This window comes from Mandrillus leucophaeus, unplaced genomic scaffold (assembly GCF_000951045.1).
Source record: "Mandrillus leucophaeus isolate KB7577 unplaced genomic scaffold, Mleu.le_1.0 Scaffold299, whole genome shotgun sequence".
Lineage (NCBI taxonomy): Eukaryota > Metazoa > Chordata > Mammalia > Primates > Cercopithecidae > Mandrillus > Mandrillus leucophaeus.
This window is the reverse complement of record NW_012103131.1, coordinates 2,426,360-2,438,788: the sequence shown is the minus strand read 5'-3', so window position 1 is coordinate 2,438,788 and position 12,429 is coordinate 2,426,360. Positions and strand designations below refer to the sequence as shown.

The following is a 12,429-nucleotide window of genomic DNA, read 5'->3' as shown; positions in this document are numbered from 1 at the left end:
CTCCAGTATTAACCCTCAACCATATCTAGTAGAAAGAAACACTGTTACTATTTGTGTCTTGGAAAGGACAGCTACTTCCCATACTAGTCAGCCCCTCTGTAACTCAACTTCTTTCATTATTAACAATGCCTCTGACCTCCTCTAGGAACTGATGAAAATTAAGTAAAATTTCTGAAATTGTCAAATTAAGGTATTATTTGCTGGCCGGGCACAGTGGCTCACACCTGTAATCCCAGCACTTTGGGAGGCCAAGGCGGGAGGTAAGGTCAGGAATTTGAGATCAGCCTGGCCAACATGGTGAAACTCCGTCTCTACTAAAACAAAAAAACACAAAAATTAGCCAGGCACAATAGTGTGCACCTATAATCCCAGCTACTTGGGTGGCTGAGGCAGGAGAATTGCTTGAACCCGGGAGGCACAGGTTGCAGTGAGCCAAGATCGTGCCACTGCACTCCAGGCCGGGTGACAGAGCAAGACTCCATCTCAAAATAAAACAACAAATAAAATACTATTTGTTTAGGGCTGGGCGCAGTGGCTCACACCTGTAATCCCAGCACTTTGGGAGGTCAAGGTGGGCAGATGACCTGAGGTTAGAGTTCGAGACTAGCCTGGCCAACATGGTGAAACCCGTCTCTACTAAAAATACAAAAATTAGCTGGGAACGTTGGTGGGCGCCTGTAATCCCAGCTACCTGGGAGGCTGAGGCAGGAGAATCTCTTGAACTCAGGAGGCAGAAGCTGCAGTGACCCAAGACCACGCCATCACACTCCAGCCTAGGCAACAAGAGCGAAAACTCCATCTCAAAAAAAAAAAGCTATTATTTGTTTTTAAAAAAAAGCTATTTGTATTAATTTCTTATTGCTGCTCTAACAAACGATTACAACCTTAGTGACTTAAAATAACACAAACTTTGTCTTACAGTTCAGGAGGTCAGAAGTTCAGCAAGGCTCTCACTGAGCTAAAATCAAGGTGTTGGCAGGGCTGTGCTCCTTCATGAGGCTCCAGAAAAGCCCCGCCTTTTCTCTTAGAGGCTGCTGACATTCCTTGCCTCATGGCCCTGCAACTCTCCCAAGCGTCCACTTCTCTTCTCATGGTCCCATCTATAATCGTCTCTCCTGTCTCCCTGTGATTTACAAGGACGCTTGTGATTACACCACCCACCCAGATAACCCTGCCATTTAAGAAATCTTTAATCACTTCTGTAAAACCTCTTTTGCCATGTAAGGTGGCCTACTCACAAATCCTGGGGACAGGGATGTAGGCACGGGGAGGTGGGATGTGGACATTATCCTGCCTGCCACTCTATCGGTCATGTAAATCACCCAAAAAGCCCCAAGAGGGCGTAGAGGTAGATGAACCTATAAGGAAGTCAATGGGCAAGTTAAAAACGCAAATTTGGACACTATAACTTATGTCATCAATAGTGTGTTTTCATTTTTTTGCTTTTATTTATTACTAAAAATACAAAAAAAAAATTAGCCAGGAGTGGTGGCAGGCGCCTGTAGTCCCAGCTACTGGGGAGGCTGAGGCAGGAGAATGGTGTGAACCTGGGAAACGGAGCTTGCAGTGAGCTGAGATGCCCCACTGCACTCCAGCCTGGGCAACAGAGCGAGACTCTGTCTCAAATAAATAAATAAATAAATAAATATCATCTAAGTCTGTATAGACATGTCAAAATTCTGAAAGTGGGACAAATTTTGCTCAGAAACCATCAGAATTATAATCCTCATGATGCCACTTCAGCCTGCTACTTGATAAAGAAGAGATTCTGGTTCGGTTCATAAGTCAGTGATTCTCAACAGGGAACACCACTGCACGTGCACTTCAGGTCACCCCAAAACTTTGGAGCACCGGGAGGCATTACTGATTCACATATTCCCTATAGTGAAAGCTGTTCACACCACTGCTTTGGACAACTGAGTATTTCAGCATAAAAATTCCAGTTTCACGCCAGGTGGTGGCTCACAACTGTAGTCCCAGTACTTGAGTCCAGGAGTCTGAAACCAGCCTGGGCAACACAGGGAGACTCCATCTCTACAAACCATTTTTAAAATTAGCGGGGCATGGTGGCATACACCTAGGTACTCCCAACTACTAGGGAAGCTGAGGTGGGAGGATTGCTTGAGCCCAGGAGGTCAAGGCTGCAGTGAGCTGTGATCACACCACTGCACTCCAGCGTGGGTGACAGAACAAGACCCTGTCTCAAAAAAAAAAAAAAAAAATCTGTGTGTGTGTGTATATAAGTCCATATGTGTATATATATGTATATATGTACATGAGTATATATACGTGTGTATACATGTATATACATATATACAGTTTCAATGTGAACTTGTTACTTAAGTTTGACTTTTTCCCCCATACCTTCAACAGCCCCAACCAAATCTCAGCTCCTAAACTTAAGATGCAGCTATTGTCTAGGAAGTGAGATAAAATGCCAGCTAGGAAGCAGCAGGTCCAATGACAACTGAATAAAATATTTCAAGGAAAAAAATCTCATTTGATAGTTAGTTACAGCAAACACATAGAATGATTTTTTAGAAAAACAAATATTGCCATGAGTGAAAGTAGGAAGGTAGAGAAATTAAACATAAACCTGACTTTAGACTTTTCATATCCATAGACTGCCTGGTGATTAGCCTCTATACCCTGAAGTCTCTATACCCTTTCCTGTAAGACCCTTTCATACCCACTACCTACCTCAGTCTTCCTGACAACCAGTGAGAAGTAAAACTGGCTCTCCTGGGTTAAGTCCCAACTACTGAAAAACACAGAGAGCTAGGAAGCAGGCAAAGAATCTAGAAATTCATAGGAGGAGTAGGATAAAGGTTTGTCCAGACCCCAGTTCCCAAAAATATTCATTCATTGAATGAATATTTCATTCGTTCATATAAAAATACCTGAGTGCCCAGTATGTCTGTAGCAGGCACTGTTCTACATGCTAAGATACAGTTTTGAACAAAACAGATAAAATTACTGGCCCTCAGGAAGCTTAAATTCTAGAGGAGAGAGAGAGAAATCATAAACGAGATGATTAAGCATACTAGAAGTGTTATGAAGAAAATTAACGCTGTGGGGAGGGATAATGGACAGAGATGAAGTTTTGGATACAGCACTCATAGAGGACCTCACTGAGAAGGCAATACTTGAGAAAAGAAGTGAAGGTGGAGAGCAATCCAGGCAGAGGAAACAGCAAGTAAAAGGCTTGAGGGCTTGTTCACAGAAAAAAAAAAAAAGTGGCAAGAGTGGCTGGAATGAAATGGAAAAGGTGGAAAACAGATTAGTTCAAAGATAACATATTTTTGGCCCTTGAACAACATGGGGATTAGGGGGAACCAACCTTCCACACAGTAGCAGATCCATGTATAACTTTTAACTCCCCCAAAACTACTGATAGCCTGCTGTTGACCGGAAGCCTTACTAATAGCATAAACAGTCAAATAACACATATTTGTATATGTATTATACACCGTATTCTTGTAATACATGAAAGAAAACAATGTTATTAAGAAAATCATAAGGAAGAGAAAATACATTTACTAACTCATTAAGTCAAAGTGGCTCATCATAAAGGACTTCATCGTCGTCTTCACCTTGAGTAGGCTGAGGAGGAGGAGGAAGAAAAGGGGTTGTTCTTGCTGTCTCAGGGGTGGCTGAGCTGGTAGAAAACTTATGTATAAGTGAACCTGCACAGTTCAGACCTGTGTTGTTCAAGGGTCAAAAGTATATGGAAGGAAGCTGAAGTGTGCAATACAGAGCATGTAGATGGCCTTGTAGAGTTTTTTGAGGGACTCTGGCTATTATTTAATCCAAGTAAAACAGGTGATCACTAGAGAGTTCTGAGCAGAGTTAGCTCCTTTGACGACAGCAGACTGTAAGGAGGGCAAAGGCAAGGGGGGATCATGGTTGGGACAAGAAGAGTGAGAAGTGGTCAGAGTCCAGATATATTTTGAAGGTAGAGCCAATGGGTCTTCTGAGAAATAGGAGTGGGGCATAAGAGAAAGAAGAATCAAGGAGGGCCAAGGCTTTTGGCACAAGCAATGGAATGAGAAATTTGCCATCAACCATGATGAGAGCCTGGGAAAAAATAGATTTGAAAGACAGACCAGTTCTGTTTTAGCATCACTGAACTTGAAATGAGCTTGAGTTATTAAACACTCCAGGAAAGATGCTGAATAGGCAGCTGGATATATGAGTCTAGGGTTCAGGAATACAAGTTATAGCACAGATTTAATATGGTATTCTTATCTAACCCTGTGTCTTTTTAAGGACATAGCTGGGGCCGGGCACGGTGGCTCAAGCCTGTAATCCCAGCACTTTGGGAGGCTGAGACGGGCGGATCACAAGGTCAGGAGATCAAGACCATCCTGGCTAACATGGTGAAACCCCGTCTCTACTAAAAAAATACAACAAACTAGCCGGGCGCTGTGGCGGGCGCCTGTAGTCCCAGCTACTCGGGAGGCTGAGGCAGGAGAATGGCGTGAACCCGGCAGGCGGAGCTTGCAGTGAGCTGAGATCCGGCCACTGCACTCCAGCCTGGGTGACAGAGCAAGACTCTGTCTCAAAAAAAAAAAAAAAAAAAAAAAAAAGACATAGTTATGTACACAAATTGAAGTACAATTTCATAAGGCAACTGATTCAATACAATAGCAGAATAAAAGCAGGGCATTAGGTAGTGTTGCTCTATTCTCTAGATACATTGTTGTCTACCCAGTGAGAAAAGCAGTCTATGGTGAGTGCTGACATGACTGCCCTAAAAACTTGATATCCCTAAAAACATCTAGCACCCACTGCAGACATTCCAGAGGCAACTGTACATTTACATTCACACCTCTACCTTTACCACCCTGATTCTCAACCTCAGGTTCCACTACAGATGTCGGGTTTTGGCACAGCTGTCCCCAACATCCTCTCACCATAAGATAATTTGACTTATGTGAAACTTACACCCAATGGCTATGTCAATATGTTTGCTCAATACTGCTGATGCCTTAGTTGACATCTGCCCTCTCAACAACTGGATCTTCCTCATTCCTAGTTTATCAGCTATAAAGCTGACCTGAGGTTGACATTTTTTTCCAACTTTAAATGGAAAAGTCTCATATTTTATACTCAGTGTATATAGTGTAGAGATGGATTTTTTAAAAAACACTTAACATCAACAACCCAAAATACACTGTATCTAACGAAATCTGGGGAACATAAGGCAGGCAGAAAAGGGAAGTAAAGATTAGTTTTGAGTACATATGAACTTCTGTTAGTCTTACTGCTCAAGCCTTTTTTTTAATTAACCCAACATAATGTAAACAAGTTTTTAAAAAGTATTTAACATATTTCAGTTATGTTTACACATCAGAATATGGCTATCCCATAGAAACAGGCCTATAATTATAACCTTATGTGTAACAGTTCAGAATGACATCGTACAGTTAACAGTAAAAAAAATCTGCTGATAGGAAAGACACAGTACACATTACCAATAACCAAATACAATCAACCCTTGGCCCTGAGAATCTAGAAACTATGCAGGTAGAAACAGCAACTTAATGACAAATCGTTTTGTAAATAAAACAAGGTCAAATCCAATACTGGTCCTATTGGTAGAAGTTTTTGTTCCACTTTTTTTTTTTTTTTTAAGACGGAGTTTCACTCTTGTCGCCCAGGCTGGAGTGCAATGGTGCGATCTTGGCTCACTGCAACCTCCACCTCCCAGGTTCAAGAGATTCTTGTGCCTCAGCCTCCCAGCTAGCTGGAACTACAGGCATGTGCTACCACACCCAGCTATTTTGTATTTTCAGTAGAGACGGGTTTCTTAATGTTGGGTCAAGCTGGTCGCGAACTCCCGACCTCAGGTGATCCACCTGCCTCGATCTCCCAAAGTGCTGGGATTAACAGAAATGAGCCACTGTGCCTGGCCTTGTTCCACTTTTAAATTGAAGTCAGTGATTAAAATGCAAAGAGATGGGCGGGACCCAGTGGCTCACCCCAGTAATCCTGGCACTCTGGGAGGCTGAGGTGGGTGGATCGCTTGAGCCCAGGAGTAAGATATCAGCCTGGGTAACAAGGTAAAATCCTATCTCTACAAAAAAAATACAAAACTTAGCCAGGTATGGTGGTATGTGCCTATAGTCCCAGCTACTCAGGACGCTGAGGTGGGAGGATGATTTGAGCTTAGGAAGTCAAGGCTGCAGTGAGCCATGACTGTGCCACTGCACTCCAGCCTTGCAACCCTGACACAAAAAAATAAAATGCAAAGAGGTACAAGGATGGCTAGTCATCTAAAGAAGTAAGAATATGTAGAAAAAGGCAGGATCAAGAAGAAATAATGTCATAAAGACAAACATGTTGATTCATCTAACTTGTATGTTTCAAGGAGAGAAAGTATTTCAAATCAGGTGTTCTTATCCTGAGATCCACCGACTTGAAGCAACCTGGGGTTGAAGTGAAGCCCTGATCCCTAAAGGATTCTATGACCTTTAGTGCGGTTTATTGACCTTCACTGTGAGGTTAAAAACCGTCACAATGAAGTCTAGTTCATTTTCATCTATAAACCTACATGTACTATAACACTATCTTGTAGTCCAAGTAGTCATAGTACACTACTCCCTGCAAAAAAAAAAAAAGATTTTAAGAGTGTTCCAAAGGCATACAAGCAATTAAAAGACAATCACACCCAACACAAAAGCTCATAGATATGTAAAGATTCCATTTATATGAATATCCAGAATAGGTAAATCCACAGACACCAAAAGCAGACTGGCAGTTATCAAGGGTTAACGGGTAGGGGTAGGGACCAGCAACCGCTTAATGGGCATACAGTTACCTTTTGGGATGATGAATATGTTTTGGAACAACACAGAGGTAGTGGTTACACAATGTGAATGCATTAAATGCCAAATGAGTTGTTCACTTGCAAAACGGTGAATTTTTATGTTAAATCAGTTTGATCTCAGTAAGGAAACTAATAATAAAACCCTTTTGTATCTCCTATTTAAATTTTTTTAACTGACAATCATACTATATGTTGCCCTCAATTTGGAGCAGAAAAATTAGTGGAATAAAATGGAACAACACAGACAGAAGATGGCTCGGTGTGTTTTCATCCCTCATCCTCAGGATGGGAGGAAACTAGAACTAAGAGCTGCTAAGTGCCTACTACATCTGGAGGTCAGAAGGATTCATCTGCTGGAATATTCTTTTTTGCCAGAACAAAGCTAAAATTGAAAACTCAGGATTTCAGCTGGGCACAGCAAATTATGCCTATAATCCCAACACTTTAGGAGACTGAGGTGGGAGGATCGCTTGAGCCCAAGAGTTCAAGACCAGCCTGGGCAACATAGGGAGACCGCCATCTTTACAAATAATAATTAAAAACAATAGCAGGGCATAGTGGTACATGCTAATAGGGAGTCCCAGCTACTGGGGAGGCTGAGGTGGCAGATCACTCGAACCCAGGAGGTTGAGGCTGCAGTGAGCCATGACTGCATCACTGCCCTCTAGCCTGGGTGACAGACTGAGATCCCATCTTTGGGGGGGTGGGGAATGATATATATAATATACATAAAAATTAATTTTAAAACTCACAATTTCTTGGATATCAATTCTTAGGACTCACAGGTTCATACACCTAAAACTTTCATATGCTTGGGCTGGACCCAGAGGGATTAAAAAAAAAGAAATTGGCACTGAGGGAAAACATACAGCTAAGGTATAGTTAAGGCTTAGCTATTGTTCCACACAAAGTTTAAACTTAGTAATCAGACTGAACGTCAAAGTAAGCAGCCCATCCAAATAATTTAATAAAATCAAACATCTAATCTACTCAAAAAAATACTGAAGACTCAAGTCACTGCCTTTGTGAATTACATCACACTTAACTCACAAGGTCAAGAACTGAAAAAAAAACTCTGCTCTCCTATGTCTCTGTCCTTTGACAGTATTACATACGAACCATAACTTGAAGTATGGAATCAGCTGGCTACATGTAATCAGTTCCATAAAGTTTGCAAATATTTACTACATGACATTCATGTTAAATTAACACCAGTATTTTCAAGGTCAATATGTTTGTTCAACTCCTTGGAGTCACACATTTTTGTGGTATTTTTAACATCTGACTAAAGCTTCTATCATCACAAGATGCTCACACTGTTTACAAATACTTGGAAACAGCAGCTGGTGTTCCTCAGTTACATCTTGTTACAATAAACAGAGTAGCAGTTTTAAAGTCCAGGTATATATTTTACCATTGATGTGTAAAACCTTTGCTTTAACTTAAAAGTTTCCCCTGCCTCCAGTAATGGAGAGACATGAACACAATTAATTGTGGGCAATTTAGTACAAAGTTATGACAAGATCACAGATACACAAATTTTTATGTATGTATACTTGAAAGTACAGCTATCATGCTGAATGAATTAAATGTTGGTGACTTTGTGCACACATACATATATATATATACACACACATACATACATACACACACACACACACAATTTTTTGTGGGCATGGAGACAGTCTCACTATGTTGCCCAAGCTAGAGTGCAGGTACTATTCACAGACCGATCATGGCATACTACAGCCTCAAACTCATGGTCTCAAGCAAGTGGCTAAGACTACAAATACAAGCATGTGTCAGCACACCCAGCTGTTTTCGTATCATTTTTACTACCTTTTCCCATCCCATTCAAAAAATGCAGAACACAGAAACTTACCCACACAAGCATTGAGGAAGAGCCAATCAGTCTTTTTCATCCTGTTTTTAATTTGCTTTAGTTTTTTAAAGTCTACTTCAAGTTCCTCCTTGCTGCCCACAGCACCAGCCAATTCAATCCTCTGAAAATCCATTTTCACTTCAGAGTCTCGCTTCGTAGCAGGAGGTGATCTCCTCTGGCTATTACCACTACTGCAACTTCCCCTCCATCGAGCTCTGTCTTGCTCATTTATTATTGAAGAAGCCTCTTCAGTCTCTGCCAATTCTATTGCTTCAATGTTATTAGGTCTGGGGTGATCACAAACAACACATCTTTTAGCCTTGGCCCAGTTTTCGTATGTGCAAACAGAGCAAGTCCAGTGCTGTGTCCTAGTGTTCAATTTATTTCTATCATTGTATTCCTCACAAGGATCAACAGAAAAAGCAACTGGTCTTGAGCCAGATCCTGAGGACTGAGGAGATTCTGTAGGACTCTTGGTCCTACGTTGGGATAAGCACTGGGTACATCTGATTGCTCTTGGCCAGTTCAAATATGTACACATGTGGCATGACCACTTATTTGCATTTTCCATGCTATACGAAGATTTAACCCTTGGTCTTGCACTAGAGTCTGGACATATCAAAGGACTACTTCCTCCTTCGGTGCTGGAAGGATCCCAATCTCTACCAACATCACTTGAACCACTTTTAAATGGATCTTCTGTAATAATTGTTCCACTAGGTCTTTGGGCACGACACATAGTACACTTGATTGCAGATGGCCAGTTTTCATACGTACAATATTCACAAGCCCATTTAATTCCACGTTCTGACATTGTGCACTTCTTGAAGTGAGCTGTGTCAGGCAGGAAGCTATAAATAATATAGGACATGGTTATTAAAATAACTACATTCCACCTCCAAAAATATGCTCCCCAAAAAGCATGCCCTTCAACCTACAAATATAAATTTCTCAAAAGATGCATGTAACATTTTGACATTGAATTATCCTAATTTTCTTTTTTGATTTCCATAGAAACACTGGAGATAAATTCTCAAAAGAAAAAATCTTGGACCTTGGGATTTAATAAAATTGAACTTTGGAATGCAAAAAGAGATAGGCAGGAAATATAAGGAGATTTGATCTAAGAAGGATGAGATTAAAGGGAAGCCACTAATAGAAATGTTTAATTTCAGGGAGGCCATCACATCAATTTAGAAAAGTAACCAATAGTTTAAAGAGACAAAGGCAGAGGAAACAACACAAACTAAATAATAGCTTAAACACATAACCATTCTCAAATTATGAACACAGATTATGATTCATGAATTCAGAAGATCAAATAACGTCTATTTTATCATTCTCACTAAGGGAGAAAAGCAGCTTAAAATGCTAATTATCCACTGTTCTTAATTAGCACAGGTAGTAAAGAAACATGTTAAGAAGTAATGGCTACAATTAACAAAGTAACATTATGAAATAGGTAGTTCCTTGATATTCTGTAGCCTCAAAATCCAGTTCTATTTGGAGCAAAAAGAAGAAGACTGTACTGGGGAAAATTAAATCTGTGGAAGGTCACTGAAATAACTAGTAGCATAATTATTCCAATGTAATTGTGAATGTTCATAATTAAAATATTTTAAATTTTGAATATTTAAAATATACTCAAAATCAAATTCATGGCCAGGGATCGCAGCTCACGCCCGTAATCCCAGCATTTTGGGAGGCTGAGTGGGTAGATCATGAGGTCAGCAGTTCAAGACGAGCCCAGCCAAGATAGTGAAACCCCGTCTCTATAAAAATACAAAAATTAGCCATGCATGGTGGTGGGCGCCTGTAATCCCAGCTACTCGGGAGGCTGAGACAGAGAACTGCTTGAACCCGGGAGGCAGAGGTTGCAGTGAGCCAAGATCGCACCACTGCACTCTAGTCTGGGCAACAGAGCAAGGCTCCATCCCCCCACAAAAAAAAAAAATTCAATTCATATTTAAAATATATTCACACTACTTAAAAGAGTCCTAGGATTCAACAATGGGCTAACAATACACTATAATGAAGAAAGACTTCATAATTTAATGGCAACTAATTCATAAATGAGGCAACTTATATAACAAATTTAATGATTTTTTTTTAATGGCTTGAATTTAGATACTGGCCACTTTTCTTAAATACTTTATTAACTCGGTATCATCCCAACACCTATTTTTCAGCAGGAAAGAGAAAGAAATCCTAGGCAGAGCACAGAAGCTTTGCTCTTTCTCAGGGACTTTTCCTGAACCTAGAGGGTTAAATCTTTCCTTTTTTGTTGTTGTTTTTTTGAGATGGAGTCTTGCTATGTTTTGCCCAGGCTGGAATGCAGTGGAGTGGTGCAATCTAAGCTCACTGCAACCTCCACCTCCCAGGTTCAAGCGATTCTCCTGCCTCAGCCTCCCAAGTAGCTGGGAGTACAGGCGCATGCCACCATGCCCGGCTAATTTTTATATTTTTAGTAGAGATGGTGTTTCAGCATCTTGGCCAGGTTTCTCTTCAACTCCTGACCTCATGATCCACCCACCTCGACCTCCCAAAGTGCTAGGATTACAGGCATGAACCACCGCGCCTGGCCTAAATCTTTCACTTTTGAAGTATACTGTATTATGTTCCTGCCTGCCAAGTCCATACACCATTTATAGTGTGAACTCTGCTAAGAAGAAAAAAAAATCACTATAAGAATATACACTATTTAATAGCTAAAATAAAAACCACACTTACTAAGATTTTAGTTCCCACGCTATAACCTCCACCTTGCACATGATTAGAATAAAAGTACGGTTTGCAAATCAGATCGAAGACAAGATTCCGTCTTCATGCTGGCTCAGATTCTGACTTCCTCAGGAGATACTGCAAAACGTGATAAGTGGTTCTGTCTGACTGTGAATAGCTATTCCTGTAAAGGAGACCAAAACTGAATTTCACTTGAAGCCTGCTACTTTAGCTAAAAGGTTTTTTAAGGCTTTATTTTTATCAATTCTCTATTTTAACCCTACTCATTTATTTGAACAATGGACAACTATATTTAGAATTTTAATTTAACAGAACAATAAAACTGGCTAATCAACTGAGCTGGTCAGCCAAATTAAACACGGATGAGACATTTTTCTATATAACCTTAATCCTGTGCTGTGTACAAAGGTCTAATATTACCATTAATTTGGCAGTGCTAAGTTAATTCCTACCTGTATTACTTCTATTACTAAAAGGGAAAAGATGATAAAATCCAAAAAAGTAGAAAAAGCAAAATAATTGCTTATATTTAGCTATGAACCCACCTTCAGCAACTGCATTTTTTTCCCTGATCCAAGGAATATAAAATTATCTTGCTTAAATTTTTAAATTTAGTTTGTATAATGATTACTTACAACCTGATAGCAGCCCAAAAATGTGTGGAAAAGCAGAGAACTATAATCATATAAGCATCCAGAAAGTAGACAATACAGATTTAATGGCAATTTTCATACTCTTTAGGCAGATTCTTTTAGTTTCTCAGGAACGAAATATAAGTTACTTGCTCATGCTACCGAAAATTAAAATGAGCATGTAGAAACTTATTAACAAGATAAACGCCATCCATAATGAACATATATCCAGGGCTACTCTAAGTAATTTCAATGTATCTTTTAAAATATTCACATTCAAAATCCATACTTGTTTTGATAAGTCTTACTATGTTTGTAGGCCCAACTAAACAGCCCGTAAC

The 12,429-nt window shown here is 40.1% G+C and overlaps 1 protein-coding gene across 1 annotated transcript in view; it reads right to left on the bottom strand.

Annotated features, from left to right (window-relative positions):
- ZRANB1 (zinc finger, RAN-binding domain containing 1) overlaps nt 1–11,619 on the bottom strand; it is a 46,297-nt gene extending 34,678 nt beyond the window's left edge. The window contains exons 1-2 of the mRNA XM_011986423.1: nt 11,445–11,619; nt 8,715–9,565 (exon numbers count right to left, since the gene is read on the bottom strand). Coding sequence (XP_011841813.1) covers nt 8,715–9,565; nt 11,445–11,485 — 892 coding nt within the window. The 5' untranslated portion in view covers nt 11,486–11,619. The remainder of the gene's footprint in view (nt 1–8,714; nt 9,566–11,444) is intronic.
- Nucleotides 11,620–12,429: the final 810 nt, after the last annotated feature.